Here is a 23,856-nt window from a genome sequence, read left to right as displayed (position 1 = left end):
AAAATAAATAAAAGGAATACAAATTGGAAAAGAACAAGTAAAACTGTCACTGTTTGCAGATGACATGATACTATACATAGAGAATCCTAAAGATGCCACCAGAAAATTACTAGAGCTAATCAATGAAGTTGGTAAAGTTGCAGGATATAAAATTAATGCACAGAAATCTCTGGCATTCCTATACACTAATGATGAAAAATCTGAAAGAGAAATTATGGAAACACTCCCATTTTACCATTGCAACAAAAAGGATAAAATACCTAGGAATAAACCTACCTAGGGAAGCAAAAGACCTGTATGAAGAAAACTATAAGACACTGATGAAAGAAATTAAAGATGACACCAACAGATGGAGAGATATACCATGTTCTTGGATTGGAAGAATCAATATTGTGAAAATGACTATACTACCTAAAGCAATCTACAGATTCAAAGCAATCCCTATCTAATTCCCAATGGCATTTTTTACAGAACTAGAACAAATCATCTCAAAATTTGTATGGAGACACAAAAGACCCTGAATAGCCAAAGCAGTCTTGAGGGAAAAAAAAAGAGCTGGAGGAATCAGACTCCCTGATTTCAGACTATACTACAAAGCTACAGTAATCAAGACAATATGGCACTGGCACAAAAACAAAAACATAGATGAATGGAACAAGATAGAAAGCCCAGAGATAAACCCATGCACCTATGGTCAACTAATCTATGACAAAGGAGGCAAAGATATAAATGGAGAAAAGACAGTCTCTTCAATAAGTGGTGCTGGGAAAAGTGGACAGCTACATGTAAAAGAATGAAGGTAGAACACTCCCTAACACCATAAACAAAAATAAACTCAAAATGGATTTGAGACCTAAATGTAAGACCAGACACTATAAAACTCTTAGAGGAAAACACAGGAAGAACACTGTTTGACATAAATCACAGCAAGATCTTTTTTGATCCACTTCCTAGAGTAATGGAAATAAAAACAAAAATAAACAAATGGGACCTAACAAAACTTCAAAGCTTTTGGACAGCAAAGGAAACCATAAAGAATACGAAAAGACAACACTCAGAATGGGAGAAAATATTCACAAATGAATCAACGGACAAAGGATTAATCTCCAAAATATATAAACAGCTCATGCAGCTCAATATTAAAGAAACAAACAACCCAATCCAAAAATGGGCATAAGACCTAAGTAGACATTTCTCCAAGAAGACATACAGATGGCCAAGAAGTACATGAAAAGCTGCTCAACATCACTAATTATTAGAGAAATGCAAATCAAAACTACAATGAGGTATCACCTCACACCAGTTAGAATGGGCATTATCAGAAAATCTACAAACAACAAATGCTGGCATGGGTGTGGAGAAAAGGGAAGCCTCTTGCACTGTTGGTGGGAATGTAAATTGATACAGCCACTATGGGGAACAGTATGGAGTTTTCTTAAAAAACTAAAAATAGAATTACCATATGATCCAGCAATCCCACTACTGGGCATATACCCAGAGAAAACCATAATTCAAAAAGACACATGCACCCCAATGTTCATTGCAGCACTATTTACAATAGTCAGGTCATGGAAAAAGCCTAAATGCCCATCGACAGACGAATGGATAAAGAAGTTGTGGTATATATACACAATGAAATATTACTCAGCCATAAAAGGGAACGAAATTGAGTCATTTGTTGAGATGTGGATGGATCTAGAGACTGTCATACAGAGTGAAGTAAGTCAGAAAGAGAAAAACAAATATTGTATATTAACGCATGTATGTGGAACCTAGAAAAATGGTACAGATGAACTGGTTTTCAGGGCAGAAGTTGAGACACAGATGTAGAGAACAAACGTATGGACACCAAGGGGGGAAAACTGCGGTGGGGTGGGGATGGTGGTGTGCTGAATTGGGCGATTGGGATTGACATGTATACACTGATGTGTATAAAACTGATGACTAATAAGAACCTGCAGTATAAAAGAACAAAAAACAAACAAAAAAAACAACTAATACTAAACTTTCTTTGGGTTTTTATATGGAAATATGTTAATATAAATGTTTCAGACATTACTTGAAATTTCTAAAAATGTTATATTTTCTGGTGTAACGTTATAAGTCATAATTCTAGTTATTACTTTAAAATGTATATCTCAGAAATAACTAAATTTACTTGTCAATTGCATTATTATGAACTTTCATCAAATCTTTAACCGTGGTCATTTTTAAGTGTTTTTTCATTTACAAACAGTTCCTGGTGTACTCTGATGCTTTCACAAAAATGTTCCTATAAAAGGGTTTCATCTTCAAGGAATTCATGGAAAAGACTCTGACAAGTACAGGTTTCTGGTAACTGACTATACTGCTGAACTGAATGAATAAGCATTTTCAGAACTCTAATGGAAAAGTGATGAATTCATAAAAGTGCTAACAAAAGATCAAGATGAAAAAAAAATTAATTACATGGGATTGAGTGAACCGATGAGGATATTATAATTTTTGTGACTTTCTGTTTGAATAAAAAAAAAAAATCCCACAAGGACTCAGGCAAAAAATATACAAATCAATTTTCACTGCAAAGTAAAGGAGCTGTTACAGTGGAGGATTACTGGACTGAATGTCAATATTATGACATAGTAAAAAAAAAATAAAAAGACTATGATAGGAGGCAGGCCAAAGACTAAGAAAAAATATTTGGATTACATATATCTGACAAAGGACTTATACCCAGAATATATAAAGAAATCTTACAATTCAGTAAGAAAACAACCCAATTTTTAAAAAATGAGCAAAACACTTGAATAGGCACTTCATGAAACATGTATGAATAACCAATAAGTACATGAAATGATGTTCAATGTCCTTAGCAATCAGGGGTATGCAAATTAAAATCATAATGAGATATTACTACATGCCTATTAGAATAGCTAAAATTAAAAAGACAATACCAAGTGTAATTAAGGATGTGGAACAACTATTTGTGGAAATGTAAATGGTAGAGTGACTATAGCAAATAGTTTGGAAGTTTCTTATAAAGTTAAACATGCACTTCCATATGACGCAGCAAAACTACTCTTAGCTATATTTATTCAAGTGAAATGAAAACTTATATTTGTATGCATTTATAGTGGCTTTATTTAATTGTCAAAAACTAGGGGGCAAAAACAAATGTCCTCCAATTGGTGAGATACAGCAATAAAAGAGAACCAACTACTGATACATGTGACAACAGATATGAATCTGACATGCTTTATGGCAGTAAAAGAAGCCAGACTCAAAAGAGTACAGAATATATGATTCTATCTATACGACATTCTGGAAAATGCAAAATTGTGGGGACAGAAAACAGATCAGTGGGATATGAGGGAGAGATTGGAGAAAAGGGAGCATAAGGAAAATTTCTGTAGTGATGGATTAGCAATGGTGATGATCCAAGTGTATGCATTTGTCAAAACTCAGAACTATATACTAAAACTTTTACTAAACTCAAAAAAAAAAAAACAAAAAAACATAGTACTAGCAAGAGCAACAAAACATAACGTTTAGGGATACACGTTTAGGTGATGTAACTAAGATGAAGAGCAAGAAAGTAAACTCCATAAGAGACAGGATCACTGTTAACTTTGAGGGGGAGTGAGAGGGTAGAGATTGAGAAGGGGTGTAAGGGTTGGGGAACCTTCTAGGGTACCAACATTGTTCTAATTCTTTCTCTGATGGTTATTTGAGTAGTTGCTTTCTGATAATTCATTGTGCTATCATGTATATTTTATATACTTTTAAAAGAAAGCAACTCAGCGTAAATTATATAAAACAATAAAATAATATATATATATTTTAGAGGTAGGAAGCATTCCTGGATTCATATCTTGATTTCACCATTTGTTAGATGTGGACTTTAGGCAGGTTTCTTAAACCTTTCTCAGCCTCACTTTACTCATCTATTTAATGGGAAAATTACACCTGCCTCATAAAGCAATTATGTGAATTAAATGGGATTAATGTAATTTTTCCTTGAGGGTATCTGCATAGCTCCCAATTTCCTTTTGGAGGGTTCCTCTTATACACATGGGATGGGTCCCCCAGTAGCTATGACTTTGTGTTAAATGACCCCACTACTGCCCAGCTGGGTCAGTACTCAAGCTGGGCTAATCAAGAAGCCCTCTGGGGAGCTTAAAATGGAGAATGAGCAAGTTAATTCTGTATCTGGGCTTTATCATGAACAGAACAGATATAAATCTCCAGAAGAGTAGTGTGTACACATTCTATCCCCTACATTCGGAGCAGCAGAGAAAGAAAAGACTAGAACAGGGAGACAGAGGGAGTACTGCCCACATTTCTGACTGATTTCTGGTTCCTGATTCCAGTCCCTTACTGAGGCCTGCCCTTGGGTTCCATAAAACACAGAATACCTACATATAAATATCTTTAAGGAAATAATGCTAGCTTATGTTGGAGTCTACTATTTACAATCCAACCGTCCTAGATAATATGTTATATAAAGCATGAAGCACATGGAAAAGGCTCAAAATCTAATCTCTGTGACAACAACTGTCTGATCTTTGATCTCCTATATAAGGTGGGGACTTCCTTACCGAGCTCCTGAAAGAGTCCGACTGTGGTGTTCAAAATACAGACTGACCTTGTTAGCCCATTTTCACCCCTCTACCTATAAGAAATCTGTAAGAAAAGAGTCCATCCTCAAATTTCCTGCTAGATTCAAAATTTTCAGTTGCTAAAGACTGCCTAAAGAGAGAAAGAAATTCTAGTATAACAGAATAAAATTACAACAAAAAAATAGATAGAATCAAGTGCCTCAATTTAGAGCCTAAAGCAAAAGTCAGACTAGGTAAGATGTCATCTAACAACCAAGAAAAATGTTGAGCATTTACAGTTCATATTGTCCCAGATTCCATTTTTTTCTTAGGTAATGCCTACAGAATTTACACTTCTACATTTTGGTGCCTGTATTTTTACATTCTCAAGCTAAAGGCTATTTTCCCTATATATCAATAGTTAGGGTACTCTGGTACTCTGAGTAACGCTGACATGGACTTATTACTATATTCCAGAAAGTCCAACTCTTTGAGGGCAGGCTGTTTGCATATTTATCAAAAGTCAACCTATATACACTCAGATAAAGCTGTTTAGAATTAAGTTATATAAGCCAAGCTTATTGCAATCAGTCCTTATTTTACCTCATTTGTTCTTGTAAATAAATTAAAAACACAATAAGTAAAACACACGCTGAAACAACTGTTGTTACTAAGGATATGACTGTAAGGATATGACCTTACTCAATATAAGTATTTATATGACTGTACCTTACTCATGTATATGTCAGAAGACATACAAAACACCAATTATTTCATACAGCTACTTCAGTCAATTTTATGTACTAATGCTCTCCATCATATCTGACTTTAGTTTAATACACAAAATATGAAATATGGACAATCTGGACAAATGAGTTGTTATTTTCTTAATATATGTAGAAAGCAGTATTCTTAAAAGTTTAACTGCCAATTTTAATAACAGTAACTGTATTGATGTTTTTAACCTAAGATCTCAAAAAATACATATACATTCAAGCCCATAATTTCCTTAATAAAATAGTTTTTTGTGATAGCTGATCTCTCAAGAATATATAATACTTTTCTCTAAACAAACATCCAATTGCCATTCATATTTGCACATAAATAGCACCTATATATAATGAGATAATATTTCTATCATCCATTCCTGGAACATGTTGGGAACTTAATCTTCCTAAATTAACTGGATAACAAATATCAGTAATTATGAAACCGTCTGTAAGCAATGTTCTAAATAAAATTTATTTATAAACACTAGAGGGTGCTCTAATTCAACAATGTCTGCTCATTGCTGTACACCTGAAACTAACACAACATTGTTAATCAACTATACTCCAATATAAAATAACTTAAAAAACAAAAACAAAACACAGTGCCTAGTATCTGGCTTTGATGCTTAATATAATTTTCTCCTTGATTATAGATAAATGAAGATAATTATCAGCACCAACAATTTTTGCTTTTGAACTAATACATGGAGATACTTTATGAGACAAAAATTTCATCTTTCCAGAACATAAAATAAAACTTAGTAGAATTCCACTGAAATCATTTTTATTGTACAATTATTATGTATTTAATATTGTGTTAAGTGGATAGAACAGAAAATAACACAGAAGTATAAAGATAGTCCTTATCTCTAAAGGAAATTAATGCAATATTCAGACGATTAAGAGAAGGTATATCTTGTATCTTACAGGCTTAACTTCAAGGGAAATTACAAAATGAATTTGGTAAAAAAACATATAGTAGCTCAATTTCAGCTGCTAAGTATTAAGGTATAATTTAGCTATTTTACAAAAGTAATTTGAAATTTTAAATAATAAATAAAAGTGATATTGTTGAGGGTATCACCTGCTGTCTCAAGAAAATATTTTTTAAGCCAACAGATGCAGGAAATTGAAAAAGAAAAAATCCAACACTTTGAATATGCATAATAGGAAATAATAATAATATCAATTTCAAATCTTCATAAGGAATAATTTACTGCTAGTTTTTTAATTTATTTCTAAAACATTCACAAGCTCAATCATAAATCTTTTAAATTTTCAAAATTAAAAGTACTTTATATGCCGCCGTTTGACAATCCAGAAAAGTTCCCTGGAGTATGAGTTTCCAATAGACAGCATTAAACAATCCCAAATAACAAAGTTTAATGGCTAGGAAAATATACGTCTATATAGTTCAAGAAAGTGGCTATTAACTGAGACACTATTTAATCCCAACAAAGTATTGTGCCTTTAAAAATGTTTACAGAAAAGAAAACAAGCAGAACATTATAAATACTTCTAAATTCACGTACCCCAAATCAAGCAGTCTCTCGCAATCTCTCTCTCTCTCTCTCTCTCTCTCTCACACACACACATGCACGCGCACACTCACTACTCACACACACACAGTCCATTCCCCAAGAGGGGAGTACTTGGCTTATACCTCTCTCTCTCATTCTCTTCCCTAATCAATAACTAAGAGCCCCCAAAGAAATCCTAAAGATAAACTTTTGAAGATTAATAGAATACAACACTAGGCAAAAGCCAGAGATAGGACTGAACCAGGCTCACAAACCACCCAGACTCTATGAACCAAAACACGTGGCAGAGAACTAATCAGATTGCTGGAGCCCAGAGAAATTCTGAAAATGCAAGCATTGTGTTACAGTTTGAAGTATACATTTGGCACCTATATTCTTTTGACACTCACTTCCCCTTTATATGTTTATCTGCCTTGCATCTACCAGATTCCTAGGGCCCTATTATACTCTAAATGCCCAGCTGCCAACTTCCCTATTCAGTGTCACGTCATTTAACACCTTCTACTGCAATAGGTGACAACCTACACATTGTTAGAGAGTATTAATAATGTTTGAAACATTCACATACCTGCCCCATCATGAAGGTCTTCTGAACCATCATATATACCTCTACTGACAGAAAAGTATGGCTCTGAGACAGTCAATTATTGTTGTGTAAGTTTTAGTCCCTTTTTTTTTTTTTTGCGGTACAAGGGCTCTCACTGTTGTGGCCTCTCCCGTTGCGAAGCACAGGCTCCGGACACGCAGGCCCAGCGGCCATGGCTCACAGGCCCAGCCACTTCGCGGCATATGGGATCTTCCCAGACCGGGGCACGAACCCGTGTCCCCTGCATTGGCAGGCGGACTCTCAACCACTGTGCCACCAGTGAAGTCCCTGTTTTAGTCCTTTTTAAACCAAGCCTGAACTCATACTTCTACAAACGTATTTTGGAGCTACAACATAACCCTAATCAAGATCTTAGCTTCCCACTGATATTTAGAGTTTCTGCCCATTAATCTGAAAAGCATAGGGGCTACATAAAGTAAAGAATGGGTAGAAATGTGTGATTTTCTTTATAAATACTAACTTTCATCTCTTAATATAATGTTACATAAAAGTTTACAAATCATGAGACTAGAATACTCTATTCAAATAAAAATTTAAGATGAATACCTGCTTTCCATGATTCCTGAATCTGGCTGCAAACTAATAGTCTCTGTTGTAATTTCCACTTTCCGTACACTTCCAAAGAAATCAGTTATCAGTACATTTTTAGGATCCCTCTGAAAAAGATCAGTGCGATGTCCAGGAGTAGACACACATAGACTTTTGGGGCATACCTGAAACTGAAAAAAATATGTACAACAATAATAAATACACATGCTTACATATTCATACTTTTATTAAATCCATTAATACAATATAGTAGACTGTAATATATTTTCAAAGCTCTCCCAACCTAAAGAAACTACTGGTTCTAAAGATTAAAGTTTCATTGCTATCGTAATGCTTGACACTTTAAGAAGCTTTACAGACATTAGAATAGGTTATCAATAAAACAGGAAGCTGGCAAGGCAACGAAAAAACATTCACTTTTTTAAATCATTTGCTACAAAGTTTATTTTGAACACTTATTTATGAGAACTCATAGGCAACACTATGACAAGAGAATTGCTTTTTTTCTGTAACTACATCCATCTCAGTGGAATGCTCTACCAGAGCATTTTCTAAACATTTTGTAATCATGACCCTTCATTCAAACTTTAAATTCAAATAAAATATTACGTAGTAGGCTCAATATGTAAAAAAGATGAAACAAGAGCTGCTCTGGATTGCAGGAAGTTAAGTGTAGCCTGTTCACTAGCTATCCCCCTCATCCTCCTGCTGTGAATCTACAAAAACCATTCTATAAATCAAGTAACTTTCTTAGTTTATCCATGATAAAAATTACAAACCCAAAGCACCTCATACACTATAGTGCTCCAGAGAATAGTCTGAAAACTACAACTTCACCACTACACAGATCTCGCAATATTTTTTATGTTAATCTTATTCCTGATATTCCATATCAGTGCATTACCAAGGACCTTTGCAGGACATTTGGTCCATGCCAAAAGGTCCTTGATATTTGGTCCTGTCCAAAACCATTTGGCATGAACCAAATATGCTCATGAACATTTGGACAAGACCAAATTTCAAGGACCTTTTGGCATGGGCCAAATGTCGTATGGACGTTTTGGACAGGACCAAGTGTCTGCTAACCCCAGACACATGTTCATTCACTCAGCAAAGCATAAAAAGTGTCTATTATACACACTTCATATGGTTACCTTCCATAGGGGATACAAAAATTGATGAGACTTGGGTCCTCTCCTCAAGGCTTTAAGTCTAGTCAGAGATGAATAAACATAACAAGGTAGAAAAAAAAGGGACAGGCTCTAATTCAGAAAAAGATAAACTTCTTAGTGTTTGAGGATAAGAAAAAAGGAGTGGGGCTTTAGCTATTTTCTGAAGGAAAAGGAAGACTAGATTGGAAATAACATTCCTAATAAAGGAGCAGCTGCAGAGACATGTTAAGGCAAAGGACTCAATCTGGCAGAAGCCCAGCATATATGAAGGAAACCATTACAAGCCCACTAGTAAGGACCCAGAGCCCACAGCACTTGCCCACTTGTAGGGACAAGACTATCTGCGTAGGTATAATCACCAACACGACCGTAGAGATGGGGAAGGGCACAGCAACTATATATGAAACAGTGTTCCAAGCACTGTGTTAAGCACTTTGCAGATATTCCCATTTAAGCTTACCAATAACTTTGAGGTATACAAAAATTATTATCTCTCCTTCAAACTAAGGCTCAAAGAGATTAATTGGTCTAACATCATACTGCCTTCCAGGTTCAGGAAAGCAATAACAGGAAATACAAAGAAGAGTTCAGGATATAAATTAAGAAGCAAAGAAGGAAAAAAGGGTGGGGGAAGATCAAGAAAGTTAAATGTCAAACAAGGACAAAACAGACAGAAGGCTGAATAGACAAAATAAAAGATAAAATAAACAAGATAAAATTAAAGTTCGAGGTATATCAAAGGTATTCCTGTATGAGCAACTTGGTCAGCTTTATTAGGTACTAGCTGAAGCAAGCAGGAAAAGAAAAGCAGTTGAATGAGCTTGGCAAACACTAAATAAGTATTATATTCTTTGCTGCTAAAAACAAAAACAAAAAACTTCCACTTTAAAAAAAATTGAATTATAATTGAAACAATTATATTAGTTTCAGACGTACCACATAGTGATTTGATTTTTTTTTTTTTTTTTTGCCGTACGCGGGCGTCTCACTGTTGTGGCCTCTCCCGTTGCGGAGCACAGGCTCCGGACGGGCAGGCTCAGCGGCCATGGCTCACGGGCCTAGCTGCTCCGCGGCATGTGGGATCTTCCCGGACCGGGGCACCAATCTGTGTCCCCTGCATCGGCAAGCGGACTCTCAACCACTGCGCCACCAGGGAAGCCCATGATTTTTTTATACATCACAAAATGATCACCATGACAAGTCTACTTACAATCTGTCACCATACAAAGTTATTACAATATTATTGGCTATATTCCCTATGCTGTACATTACTTTGCCATGACTTATTTACTTTTAACTGGAAGTTTGTACTTGTTAATCCTCTTTATCTATTTCACCCGTGTCCCCACTCACCTACCCCTCTGACAACCATCTATTTGTTCTCTGTATGTCTACTTCTGTGTTTTTTCTTTATATTCCACATATAGTTGATAGCATACAGTATTTGTCTTTTTCTGACTTATTTCACTGAGCATAATACCCTCTAGGTCCATCCATGTTGCTGCAAATGGCAGAATTTCATTCTTTTCTAAGGCTGAGTAATATTCCATTGTATATATAGCACAACTTTACACACTCATCTATTGATGGAGACTTATGGTTGCTTCCCTATCTTGGCTATTGTTAATAATGTTGCTATGAACACTGGGGTGCATGAGAGTGTTTTCCCCTATTTTATATTCTTACCTCCTTTGTTGTGTATTAACTGACCATATAAGCAAGCATGCCTTTATTTCCAGGCTATCTATTCTGTTCCATTGTTCTATGTGTCTGTTTTTGTACAGTACCATATGATTATTATTTTTTTAATTTGAAAATCTAATTGGCTTTAACAGGCCAATTCATGAATCAGGCAGCATCCCATCTAGCAACTAGAAGGGTGCTCTGAGGAGTTGTACAAAATAGGTTTTATAGGAGGAAAGTCGGGGAGCTATTAGCAAAAGAAAAGATTTTGTTAGGCCAGGCTTCCTTTGGGGGGTGTAGGGGGAGGAAATGACAAGGGTTTTATCATGCAGATTGCCTCTAGGGGGATGGGGGATAGAGAGCGCCCAAAACGTTTTTTGCTTAATTCCCATAACATCCACAGATCATGGTTCCAGGTTCATAAATTTTAAGTTGGTCATTCTCTTCATTTCATTTCTGACCTTCCAGTCTTAGGAGATCATTTGCCTGGCAGTTAGCAGCTGCGCACATGAATTGAAAGCTTTTGAGAGAATATGATCTGCCAGGGGGATTATTATGATTATTATAAGCAGGATAATCCCAGTACTTGGAAGGCACTTCAGAGTCAGGTCCCCAAGACCCAAACCAATCAAAGAAAGACCCGGTTGAAGGAGTCACCCTTTTAAGCCAAGTGGTTTGCTCAGTGACTGAAATGTCAATCCTGTTGGTGGCCACAGTACAGACACCTCCTGGTTCAGCTAAAAGATAATCAAGGACTATTCTATAATCAAGAACAACTCTAGCCACAGAGTCTAAGGATCTTTGCTGGGCAGCTAATGCTTTAGCAGTGGGTTCTGCAATACTTTCAAGAGTTAAGAAGAGGCTTCTGATCATATTCTCATTTGTATTTACTCCTAATCAGGGAAACTGACCCTGCCAAAGGAAGCGATTCTGAATTACGAATGCCTCCTGGTAGGTCCTTTCTAGAACAGTTAGGGGCACAGTTAGATTACCTAATAGGTACTGCCTGGTTATATACCAGCCATCTAGGCATTCATAGGCCCAAGGAAGAATAACCATCACTGACTAAGACAAATCCTGTCAGGGCACAAACTACTTCCACTTAGGTGGCACTGTTAATGGATTCATTTGCAAGTGTTGTTGCACTTGCCCATTCAAGCCAAGGGTCAGTCAGATTTTCTCCTAACCTGAAATAAAAAGTTGTTCTAAATTTGAGAGGTTACCCCTCTAAGCAATGGCCTGGGAGATACGGATGATGGCGTTATCTTTCCAGGTCAATTCCAGAGTAAAGGTAAGAAAGCAAAGAGGAAAAGGCTTTAGTTAAAGTATGAAGTCTTGATCCGTTATCTTGGGCAGAAGCAGTCTACATCAATGTCAGCTACTTCTCTTCCTTGTCAGTTTGATTCAGGGGTCTCCAGCATTAGTACAGGACCAGATGCCAGGTGGAATCCTCCTTGGCTGTGAGATGTGCACCCAAGCCTCAAAACCTTTTAGTTTTGCAGCAGTGTCAGTGGTCAGGAACACTTGGTAAGGTCCCTTCCAATGGGGCTCAAGGGCTGCCTTTGTTCTTAGTGATTCCAAATCAGAAGGGTGAGAAAAAGCTGGAAATGTTAATTGGGTAAGTCACAGTCAGATATCTGAGGAAACTAGAGGAATCTTTGACCACAAAGACAGTTAACAGGACTAGAATCTAATATCTACAAAGGTGCAAACATAATTTTTCTCTCTATGATTATCCCATTTTTTTAAACCAGAGATAATCACAGTAAAACTAATTTGTCTGTATTAAACTTGGCCTGATTTTTATAGAGGTACAGCAAGAATAGTGACTGACCATGTAAGTTCTTTTTTAAGATTGCTTTGCTGGAACTTTGTAAGCAAAGTACCAGCTTGATTTTTCCACGTGGTTTCTTGCAGCTGTCTGGTCATGTCTGAGTCTATGTACACATTCCAGTCAAAGCCTTGGTAATATAGCCCATGTTTCTAATTGTGTCCTGTTACAAGGAACATGCAAATAAGAATATTCACTAAGAGTTTCTGAATTTGGGGGATCAGATAGGGAGAAAAAGTAAATGTTTCATTTTTGTTCACAAAGGTATATATTACCAAATTGTTGATAGCTTAAGAGAAAAGATTTCTTTAAATCTGGAAAAAACATTAAAGAACCCGCAATATTTTAAACACAGTCATAAAAATTAAAATCATCCTTATCAGTTCATTCAGTCCCATGTTATTAATTCTTGTTCTGCTTGAATCCAGTTTTTTCCGTTAGTTCTCTCAACCTTGCCTGATGATTGAGAGTGATAGGGACAATAATAATTCCAAGAAATTTGCAAGGCTTTCGTTAAAGACCGTATGATTTTCCCAGCGAAGTGTGTGCCTCAATCACTGGAGATTGTGGAAGGTATACCCCAGGTGGGAAACACATTTTCTAACAGTTTCTTTGCCACGGTGAGAGTACTGGCCTTGCAGCAGGGGAAGGCTTCAACCCATCCGGGAAACATACATACAATAACAAGAACATACCGATAACCCATACTAAGTGGCAAATGAATGAAGTCCAGTTGTAGGTGCTAAAGGAGACGAGAGAGAGGAGGTCTGAGACCACCTCTAGGGACAAAAATTGTTATTCTTAAATGCACTGGTGGGTGGGCAAAAGAATGCAAAAAAAGAAAAACGTTTGCCAGGAAGAACCAAACGCTGTCTAGGTTCTCCCATAGCCCTGACTGGTCATTCAGTTTACAGCCATTATTTACCCACCTTAATTTCTCTGATTCAGGAACAAACTGTTGCCATGTTACAATGACATCAGGATGGCAAAAGTCTGGCAATGAGAGGGTCATGTTTTGCAGAAGCAGAATGGACTTCATCCACATGTGCCACCATCTTTATAAGCCTCTATTGCTGCTGCCTTTGCATGAAAGTCGGCTAGGGCAACTCCCTAATACTGAGGTTCAGTCCTTTGGTGTAAGTCTCAATTTTGATGACAGACAATATAATACACCCGGATATATCAGACTTTCAAGAATTTCATGCAATTTCTGGAACACTTATAATACATACCTATACAGACACAGCATAAAGAAGGCTTGTTCCTACTTATTAGACAATGTTTCCCATGTAACTTAAAGTATGAAACAAGCCTAATCAGTTTAACATCTTCCTTTTTATAAGGAGAGGAAATACATCCTTTGAGATGTTCCAGGCACCCTCTGAAAAACTTGAAAGTTAATTGAGGTCAAAAGACTTCAGTTTTAGAATCTGATTTTGGGAAGTCTGTCAAAGATATCAAAAGGTTTGGACACTTGAAGAAACAGGATCACAGATCAATATGAAACAATATTGTCTACTTAGCAGATGAAAAAAATTAAGTTCTAGTTTGAAGTACACTATTGATAATAAAGGTTAATTTTTAAAACCTTTATAAACAATTCAATTTCAGCCAGCTTGATTAGACAAGGTAAAATTCTCTCTCTCAACCTTTTATATACGTTTAGTTTGTCCTTCATAACCAGAAGTTCTAGTTAAGACAAAATTATCCTCATTTCCCTTAACACAAATGCATCTTTATTCCTCATACTTTTTCTTAGCCAAAAACACATCCTGCTTTTCCCTGCCTATGGAGATGTCTCCCATATCGTTTCTAATAGCTTTACTTGCATAATTAGAATTTTTAACCTTTAAAAACCTTAATTTCTAGTGAAAATTTAGGAAGTAAACAATTGTGGACTATCTCTTACCCTAGCATTACAGCTTGGCAAACTTATAAATACTTTTTTATAATTTCTAGAAACATGTGCTTTCTCATAGAAAATTTCTCAGCATGGCACCAAACAAGTGTGAATGAATAATGTTGCCTGCCATATCAGTAAACAAAGGATGTTGCAGCCGTCGAGCCACTACAGCTGCTCCCAAAGGTGCACCCTGAAGGGACTCAGGATGGGAAAGCCCAGGATACTGGCCCTAGACAGCTATGATGCATATCAAAGGAATGATTTCAATGAGCCCAGACTCTTGCATCTTCCCATACATAGAAAAGTGCTAAATTCATTAATTTGAGATGTCTGGTTTTATTTAATTAACAGTAATCTTTTTTTTTTTTTTTTTTTTTTTTTGCGGTACACGGGCCTCTCACTGCTGTGGCCTCTCCCGCCGCGGAGCACAGGCTCCGGACGCGCAGGCCAAGCGGCCATGGCTCACGGGCCCAGCCGCTCCGCGGCATGTGGGATCTTCCCGGACCGGGACACGAACCCATGTCCCCTGCATCGGCAGGCGGACTCTCAACCACTGCGCCACCAGGGAAGTCCAACAGTAATCTTTTGATATTCTGACTACCTGGTCTTCCTTGCAAAAACTCATAAAATCTGGTTCCTCCCTTACCTCTTCATAACAGTCCCTCAGAGCTATCTGAGAAGCTACATCCTGGGCTTAAGTCCTCAATTTTGTCTGCCAAACAAAACATAATTCTCAACTTTTGGTTGCACATTTTTTTCACTCGACACACGCTTACTAATAAACCCAAATTTATCTTTAGCTTCTCTATAATAAGAAACCAAAAGTAGATAAACCTATGTTCAATAATTAATGGCTCAGTATTTTTTCTTATTTGGGGAGATCTAGATATTCAATAAATTTCTAGCACTTAATCTTAGCAAAACTTTAAGGTTTCAGGTTACTGAAAAGATTTGGGAAATTAATTTGAAAAGTTCAACTAAGAACTTTTTATCCTACTTATATTTATTTAATACTTGCTCTTAACAATTATTTAGATTACTTATGAAAACTTCATCATATCCAGCTATTTTCCTTGCAAGCCTAGGTAAAATAAAAGTATTATATTTAGTGCTGATAACTCTAAAGACATCTCTGCTTTAATTAAACCAACAACCTTAAACTAGCTTTTATTTACAAAAGATATCTTAGATCACATAATTTTAAAAAGCATTTCAGTTAGTTTCTGTTGTATTTCTGACAACTTTGGAATGCCCATTTTGACTCCACATTGGCTCTGTTTCTTTGACTTTAGCCTTTGCTTTTCCTTGCTTTTGTTATTATAATCATACATAATGGCCTGCCGCAGGGAACCCTACCCACCTGCGAATGGCTGCATGAAAGAAGAAATTAACACATGCCCTCCTGGAGGCTGGCCATTCCAGGAGATGTTTTTGCAAGACTGATGGCCCTTTTTACTTTACTTCCTCCCCGCCTCTCCCTCTCTATTCTGCCTTCTTACTTTACTTCCCTCTCTGATTCTATAAAAGAAACTGGCATCCAGACCCCAATAAGATGTTTTTATTGGGGACCTTAGTCCACCACCTTCTCGGTCTGCTGCCTTTCTGAATAAAGTCATATTCCTTGCCTCAACACCTTGTCTCCCGATTTATTGGCCTGTTGTGCGGCGAGCAGAGCGTGCTTGCACTCGGTAACACAATCGTTACAAGCTTGTCTTCAAACCAACTAAATAGAGTTCTTCTACGAAATAATTCTGCAGTACCATCTAGAAGTTAAAAACAAACACCACCACATATCTACAACGTACATAAGGAGGTACACACAGATGCAAAGAGAGATCTCATAGTTACCAATATTTGTGGAGAAGACACTTAAGATTTTTTTTCATCTGCCAAATTTCCAAATTTTTCTTCCCTTTTTTTTTTTTCTCTGATAAGAAACAATTGCATTTCAAAGAATGGCTCTTAAGTCTCAGAGAATATAGAGATAGGAAATCTACATCACAAAGACACAGATTAAGTACAGAACAATTCTATTTCCAAAGTCCCAATATCTACAAGTATTTTGAGATGAAGAGAGGAGGTTTGGGGATTGGCAAAAAGGAATGACACCCATCTACCTATTGTTGGAATGTTTCTTTTCTTCTGGGTATATCTAGCTTCAGGTATAAGGTCTAAATTCTTACCAGACTCTGAATAATTTCAGTTCCCTAAGTGTTTAAGGGAATAATTTAGCAGTTTATCCAAAAAATCTGTATCATCAACTCTGTGAGGGGCCCATATGGGAGTTTAAGTTGATGTTGAAGAATTTGCACAGAGCCTTGAGAACAATCTCTTTTCCAGTGTCCCAGCTGATAACAGCTGAAACATTGATCTCTGGGCAAGTGTTTTAATAATGAACCCCCAAGAAGGTGAAATGGGGAGGCCTAGGCATTGTTTTAGATATCTTTTGTATCTTTAATTTTTCATTGGATTTTGCAACGAATCTTTTAATGAAGTTATTTTGGAATTTTGAAAGCTTTTGGAGACTTCTGCATACTAATTAAAATAGGTATTCCATTTGGTTTATTTAACTTGGGAGCCCTTGTTTTTAAGTGATCTTACCTATTTGGAACATTCCTCATAATGGCCAATGTAATTCTAGGTTGATTTTAGTAAAACTTTGCCATTTTGTTAAATAACTGCAGCTTCCAGGATTCACAGTTCTTAAATATAAACTAAGCAGATGTGATGGAAGGCAGTGTGCTCAACTATTTGTGCATAAAGGATCATGTTTCTTCTAGCTAGGCCTTTGGTTTTCTCAGTCAAACTAATACCTAAGAGGTACTTGTGGCAGGGTTGGGGATTATGCGGTGTTTTACAATGTACATTATTGCATGGAAGTTTTCTTGAGGTTGGTGAGTGACCTAGATGTCAGTCTAACCCATTCTGTGACCAACTTATCCTAACATGAGACTCTTTGGGTGGGGTGATGAGCACTCTAATAACTTTTAAACGTCTGGTACCCACCAAACTTTGCAACTTTTTAGCTTCTGAAATTCCCATTAGCAATGGGCTTTACTTCGTGTGCACATTAACAGAAACCCATGGTAACTAAAAGGGAGAGAGAGAGAGAGAGAGAGAGAGAGAGACTGGGGAAAGGACTGAACGAGCAGACCTCAAAGAATGAGTACTGCAGACTGATTCCAAGCAAAAGGAGAACTGCAGCTATAGCTAGTAGCTCTCAACAGGGAATCTGGGAAAGGATTCCAAACAAATGGGGAGGTGCATATTAAACCATCATAGTTCCAAATGTGGAGACAGAATCAAGGGACTGGAGTTTTCCACTCAAAACAATGAACTGTGGAAAGCTAATTAGATGAGGAGCTCGAACACAAAAAGAACAGAGCTCAACCAAAAGGAACTTACCAATGGCCCTTGGAAACAGCAAGAAAGACAGTGAACTGAAAAGGGTTCATAGGGTGCCATGCCTGTGTTTCCTGCTCCTTGAAAGCCATCCCAAGTTCACTTCAAATCTCATCACTGCCACCCATCCGTTAAAAAGTAAAAGTCAACCAAGTAAATTTGAAGATGTATTTGGCTTTATTAGATGATTCATGAATTGGGCAGGCAGCATCCCATCTAGCAACTAGAAGGGTGCTCCCAGTACCACACTTGTTTTGATTACTATAGCTCAGTAGCATAGTTTGAAATCAGGGCATATGATATCTCCAGCTTTGTTCTTCTTTCTCAAGATTGCTTTAGCTATTTGGGGTCTTCAGTGCTTCCATACAAAATTTAGGATTATTTGTTCTAGTTCTATTAAAAAAAGGTCTTTATTATTTTGATATGGATTACATGAAATTTGTAGATTGCTTTGGAAAATATGGACATTTTAGCAATATTAATTCTTCTAAATCAGAAGCATGGATTTATTCTACTTATTTGTGTCATCTTCAGTTTCTTTCATCAATGCTTAGAGTTTTCAGAATACAGGTCTTTCATCTCCTTGGTTAAATCCATCTCTAGGTATTTTATTCTTTTTTATACAATTGTAAGAGGGATTGTTCTCATCACTTCTCTTTCTGATAGTTCATTATTAGTGTACAGAAATTCAGCCAATTTTTGTATATTAATTTTGTATTTTACAACTTAACTGAATTCATTATTAGTTCTAATAGTTTTTTTGGTAGTCTTTAGGGATTTCTGTACTATGCCATCTGCAAATAGTGACAGTTTTGCTACTTCTTCCTTTCCAGTTTGGATGCCTTTTATTTCTTTTCCTGATAATTTCTTTTTTTTTTTTAACATCTTTATTGGCGTGTAATTGCTTTACAGTGTTGTGTTAGTTTCTTCTGTAAAACAAAGTGAATCAGCTACATGCATACGTATATCCCCATATCCCCTCCCTCTTGCATCTCCCTCCCCCACTCCTTATCCCACCCCTCTAGGTGGCCACAAAGCACCGAGCTGATCTCCCTGTGCTATGCAGCTGCTTCCCACTAGCTATCTATTTTACATTTGGTAGTGTATATCTGTCAACGTTACTCTCTCAGTTCATCCCACCTTACCCTTCCCCCTCCCCATGTCCTCAAGTCCATTTTCTATGTCTGTGTCTTTATTCCTGTCCTGCCCCTAGGTTCATCCATTTTTTTTTAGATTCCATATAGATGTGTTAGCATACGGTATTATTTTTCTCTTTCTGACTTACTTCACTCTGTATGACAGACTAGGTCCATCCACCTCACTACAAATAACTCAGTTTTTTGACTTATTTCTGTGGCTAAGACTTCCAACACTATGGATAAAAGTGGCAAGAGTGGGCATCCCTGTATTGTTCCTAATCTTAGAGGAAAAAGCTTTCTCAGTTTTTCACTGCTGAGTATAATGTTAGCTGTGAGTTTGTCATATATGGCCTTTATTATATTGAGGTATATTCCCTCTATACCAACTTTGTAAAGAGTTTTTATCATAAATGGATGTTAAATTGTCAAATGCTTTTTCTGCATCTATTGAAATGATCATATGATTTAAACCAGTCATTTTGTTAATGTGGTATATCACATTATTGATTTTCAGGTGTTAAACCAAACTTGCATCCCTGGAATGAATCCCACTTGATCATGCTGCATGATTCTTTTAATGTATTGTTGAATTTGGTTTGCTAATATTTTGTTGAGGATTTTTGCATCTATATTCATCAGGGATATTGACCAATAATTTTCTTTTTTTGTAGCATCAATTCTTTTGTTTTGGTGTCAGGGTAATGCTAGTCTCATAAAATGACTTTGGAAGTGTTCTTTCTTTCTTCTCAAACTGAAGAAGTGTGTATTATCCAAAGTGTGTATTATTTTATTTGGAATAATTTGACAAGGATGGGTATTACCTTCTTTAAATGTTTGGCAGAATCACCTATGAAGCCACCTAGACCTGGACTTTTTGTTTGCTGGCGTTTTTTCTTTTTTTTGGATTACTGATTTAATTTCATTACTAGTAATTGGTCTATTCAGATTTTCTAATTCCTCATGATTTAGTCTTGGAAGACTGCATGTTTCTAGGAATTTATCCAATTCTAGATTGTCTAATTTGTTGGCATATAATGTTCATAATAGTCTCTTATGATCTTTTTTATTTCTGTGATATTGACTGTAATTTCTCCTCCTTCATTTCTGATTTTACTTATTTGGGCTCATTTTTCCTTGATGAGTCTGTCTGGCTAAAGATTTGCCAATTTTGTTTATCTTTCAAGGAACCAGCTCTTAGTTTCATTGATCTATTGTCTTTTTAGCTGTTATTTCATTTACTTCTGCTCTGATCTTTATTATTTCCTTCTTTCTACTAACTTCGGGCTTTGTTTGTTCTTCTTTTTCTAGTTCCTTTAAATGAGTTAGATGGTTAAGAGTTTTCTTGTTTCTTGAGGTAGGTCAGTATTAATATGAACTTCCCTCTTAGAAACTGCTTTCGCTAGCAGCATCCCAAAGATTTTGGAATGTTGTGTTTCCATTTGCATTTGTCTCAAGGTATTTTGTGATTTCTTTGATAACCCACTGATTGTTTAACAGCATGTTGTTTAGTCTCCACATGTTTTGTGTTTTTTTCCAGTTTTCTTTTTATAACTGATTTCTGGTTTCATACAGTTGTGATCAGAAAAGATGCTCAAATTTATTAAGACTTCTTAAATTTACTGAGACTTGGTCCGTAGCCTAACATGTGGTCTATTCTGCAGAATGTTCCATGTACACTTGAATGTGTATTTTGCTGTTTTTATTTTGGATGGAATGTTCTGTATGTATCTATTTAGTCAATCTGATATAAGGTGTCTTTTAAGGCCAATGTTTCTTGTTGATTTTCTGTCTGGATGATCTATCCATTGATATTAAGTGGGGTATTAAGTCCTCTACTGTTATTGTATTACTGTCTATTTCTCCCTTTATTTCTATTACTATTTGATTTATATATTTAAGTGGTGCCATGTTGGGTGCACAAATGTTTACAAATGTTATATCCTCTTGTTGGACTGTTGGACTGACCCCTTTATATTATGTAATGCCCTTGTTACAGTATTTGTTTGGAAGTCTATTACTACCCCAGTTTCCTTTTCCTTTTCATTTTCATGGTATATCTTTTTCCATCCATTCACTTTCAGACTGTGAGTGTCTTAAGGTTTGAAGTGAGTGTCTTGTAAGGAGCATTGAGAAGGGTCTTGTTTTTTTTAATCCATTCAGCCACCCTATGTCCTTTGATTGGAGAATTTAGTCCATTTGCATTTATAGTAATTATTGATAGGTATTTACTTACTGCCATTTTGTTAATTGTTTTCTCACTGTTTCTGTAGTTCATCTCTGTTCCTTAATTCTTCTCTTTCTTTCTTCCCTTGTTGTTTGACTGTTTTCTTTACCGTTATTTTAAATTCCTTTTTCATTTACTTTTGTGTATTTACTAAAGGTTTTTTGTTTGTGGTTACCATAGGTCACACATAACATCCTACATATATAACGATCTCCTTTAAGTTTATAGTAACTTAATTTTGAACACATTCCGAAGCTTTATATTTTACTTCCCCAACACGTTTTTGATAACATTTTACATCTACTCATTTTATATATCCCTTAACTACGTATTGTATTTTTAATTAATTTTATGACTTTTGTCTTTTACCCTTTGTACTGACTTTATAAATGATTAACCCACTACCTTCTTATTTACCTTTTTCAGTGAGATTTTTAATTTAATATGTTATCTTACTATTGATTAGTATCTTTTCTTTCTAGCTTAGAGAAGTCCCTTTAACATTTCTTGTCAAATTGTGATGAACTCTTTTAGTTTTGCTTATCTGGAAAACTCCTAATCTCTCCTTCAATTCTGAATGATAACCCTGCAGGTTACAGAATTCCTAGTTGGCAGTTATTCCCTTTCAAAACTTCAAAATGTAGTATGTAGTTTGATGTTATCAAATTGATAGCTTAAAGCAGTGGTTTTCAGAATTTTAGAGTTGAACCTCTTTAATAAATAGAAATCTACCTGAAAGGTTTCTATATAATAAAAGAGATCAATACAAAGCTGCTTGGTTTATGAAATACTAGAGTCCAGAACCCTATCTACTCAGGCTCCCATTCATTCCAAAGCTCCATGAAAGCAGGGACAGTATCTGCCTCTATCTCTAGAGTACAGCCAGTGCCTGTCACTTAGAGTACAGCCAGTGCCTGTCACTTAGCAAAAAAAAGAAATATTTGTGAATGAATTAAGATATAAATTAATGAAAAAAGAATGAAAGTCATTAATTCAAGGTAACTATCCAGTCTAGAACTGCTATTTCAAGCTTTTTATTATGCTTACTTTTGATAGCAACTTCAAAGTAGATTTATTTTAAAAGAGACAATCAGTGCAGAAAATTCAGGAAAAAAAGTTGAACTAAATTCAACAGGCCACATCAAAACATGGTACTAGAAGTTGTAGGGTGCACAAAAATATGTAAGAGGAGGCCTCTCTCCTTCAAGAACTTCCCATTAAGTGAGAAAAACATTTACACTCAATTAGTAAGTCCAAAAAAAGACAGACTGTGACAAATGGCATAAAAAAAAAAAAAATAAAGCTCTGAGTAGCTTTACTTATTTTACATAAATTCCAACAAGAAGACTATGAGAAGATCTCCTGGAGGAGGTAGGATCTGATTTGACTCCCAAAGAATAGGTAGAATTTCAATATGTGAATCTAAAAAAGGAGATTTCTGGTAGGGAAAAAAAAACATGAGCAAATGAATGACAATAGCAAAATACCTCAAGGAATAGCAAGTTAACTAGGCTAAGGTTTTAGGCCTCTTGTAGTAAAGAAAGAGATACTACTGTAATGGGAGATTCAAAACACTTTAAAAGGCCACCATTCAGCATATGGAAGAGTACCCTAGAAGTCGAGGAATAACAGACTTCACTTATTACATTAAGGTTAGCATAGCTATTGTGCTATAATCAAATCAAGCAAATACTTACAAGATCATTCATATTAGTTTGGCTAGCTGGATTAATTTCCTCCAAAAATTCTAAGACATAAAATGTGTATCTATCCATAAGATGGACTCCAATTGCAGGATCAGGTTGATGCTATAAAAAAAAGCAAAGGAAAAAAAGGTGTATGTCTAATAGATAGGATCATCACATTACAACAAAATATTTTAAATATAATCAAAATTTCCTTCTAAGATATAAAGAATTCTAAGAATAAGAAATAACAGATATATTTATAAAGCATATAAGTGATCCTAGAAATAGCTACACATTCCAAAGATAATGCCATTTACAAACGGGAAAGAAAAAATGCACTTACCGAGAGTGAATCTTCTCCCACTTGGCTACTAGCTAAAGCCATTATGTTAGGAGAATAAAATCTCTCATACATGGATGCTCCTTGACAAGTATCAATAATAAACAATAGCTCATTGTAGCTGAAAGAAAAGTGATAATATCTTTGACATGAACCATGCTGTTAAACATACATTAACATTTTACAATACTTCCCTAAGATGTTTAAGCCATATCTTAGTCATTTCATTAGCTAAAAATTTGACATTTTTTGATAGAATTCCCAATACAAATTTAATATTAGAAATATTAAAGGTATAACCTGTCCAGGGGAACCACCTCAATAGAGTGCAGTAGTTGTGCCATAAAGTGGCTGCCCCAACTTCTTCCCCCTCCCTTATCTATGCCAGAAGATTCAGAATTCAAACACATGTTCAATTCAAAAAAACATT

The 23,856-nt window shown here is 35.9% G+C and overlaps 1 protein-coding gene across 1 annotated transcript in view; it reads right to left on the bottom strand.

Annotated features, from left to right (window-relative positions):
* Positions 1–23,856, bottom strand: part of PIGK (phosphatidylinositol glycan anchor biosynthesis class K) — a 134,782-nt gene that overhangs the window by 65,756 nt on the left and 45,170 nt on the right. The window contains exons 7-9 of the mRNA XM_022581056.2: positions 23,430–23,547; positions 23,096–23,206; positions 8,042–8,214 (exon numbers count right to left, since the gene is read on the bottom strand). Coding sequence (XP_022436764.1) covers positions 8,042–8,214; positions 23,096–23,206; positions 23,430–23,547 — 402 coding nt within the window. The remainder of the gene's footprint in view (positions 1–8,041; positions 8,215–23,095; positions 23,207–23,429; positions 23,548–23,856) is intronic.

Source organism: Delphinapterus leucas, chromosome 1 (genome assembly GCF_059928025.1).
Source record: "Delphinapterus leucas isolate spDelLeu-1000000601 "Yukka" chromosome 1, BTC_Dleu_Yukka2, whole genome shotgun sequence".
NCBI classification, from domain to species: Eukaryota; Metazoa; Chordata; class Mammalia; order Artiodactyla; family Monodontidae; genus Delphinapterus; species Delphinapterus leucas.
The sequence above is the reverse complement of the archived record's forward strand: the minus strand, read 5'-3'. Positions and strand labels throughout refer to the sequence as shown.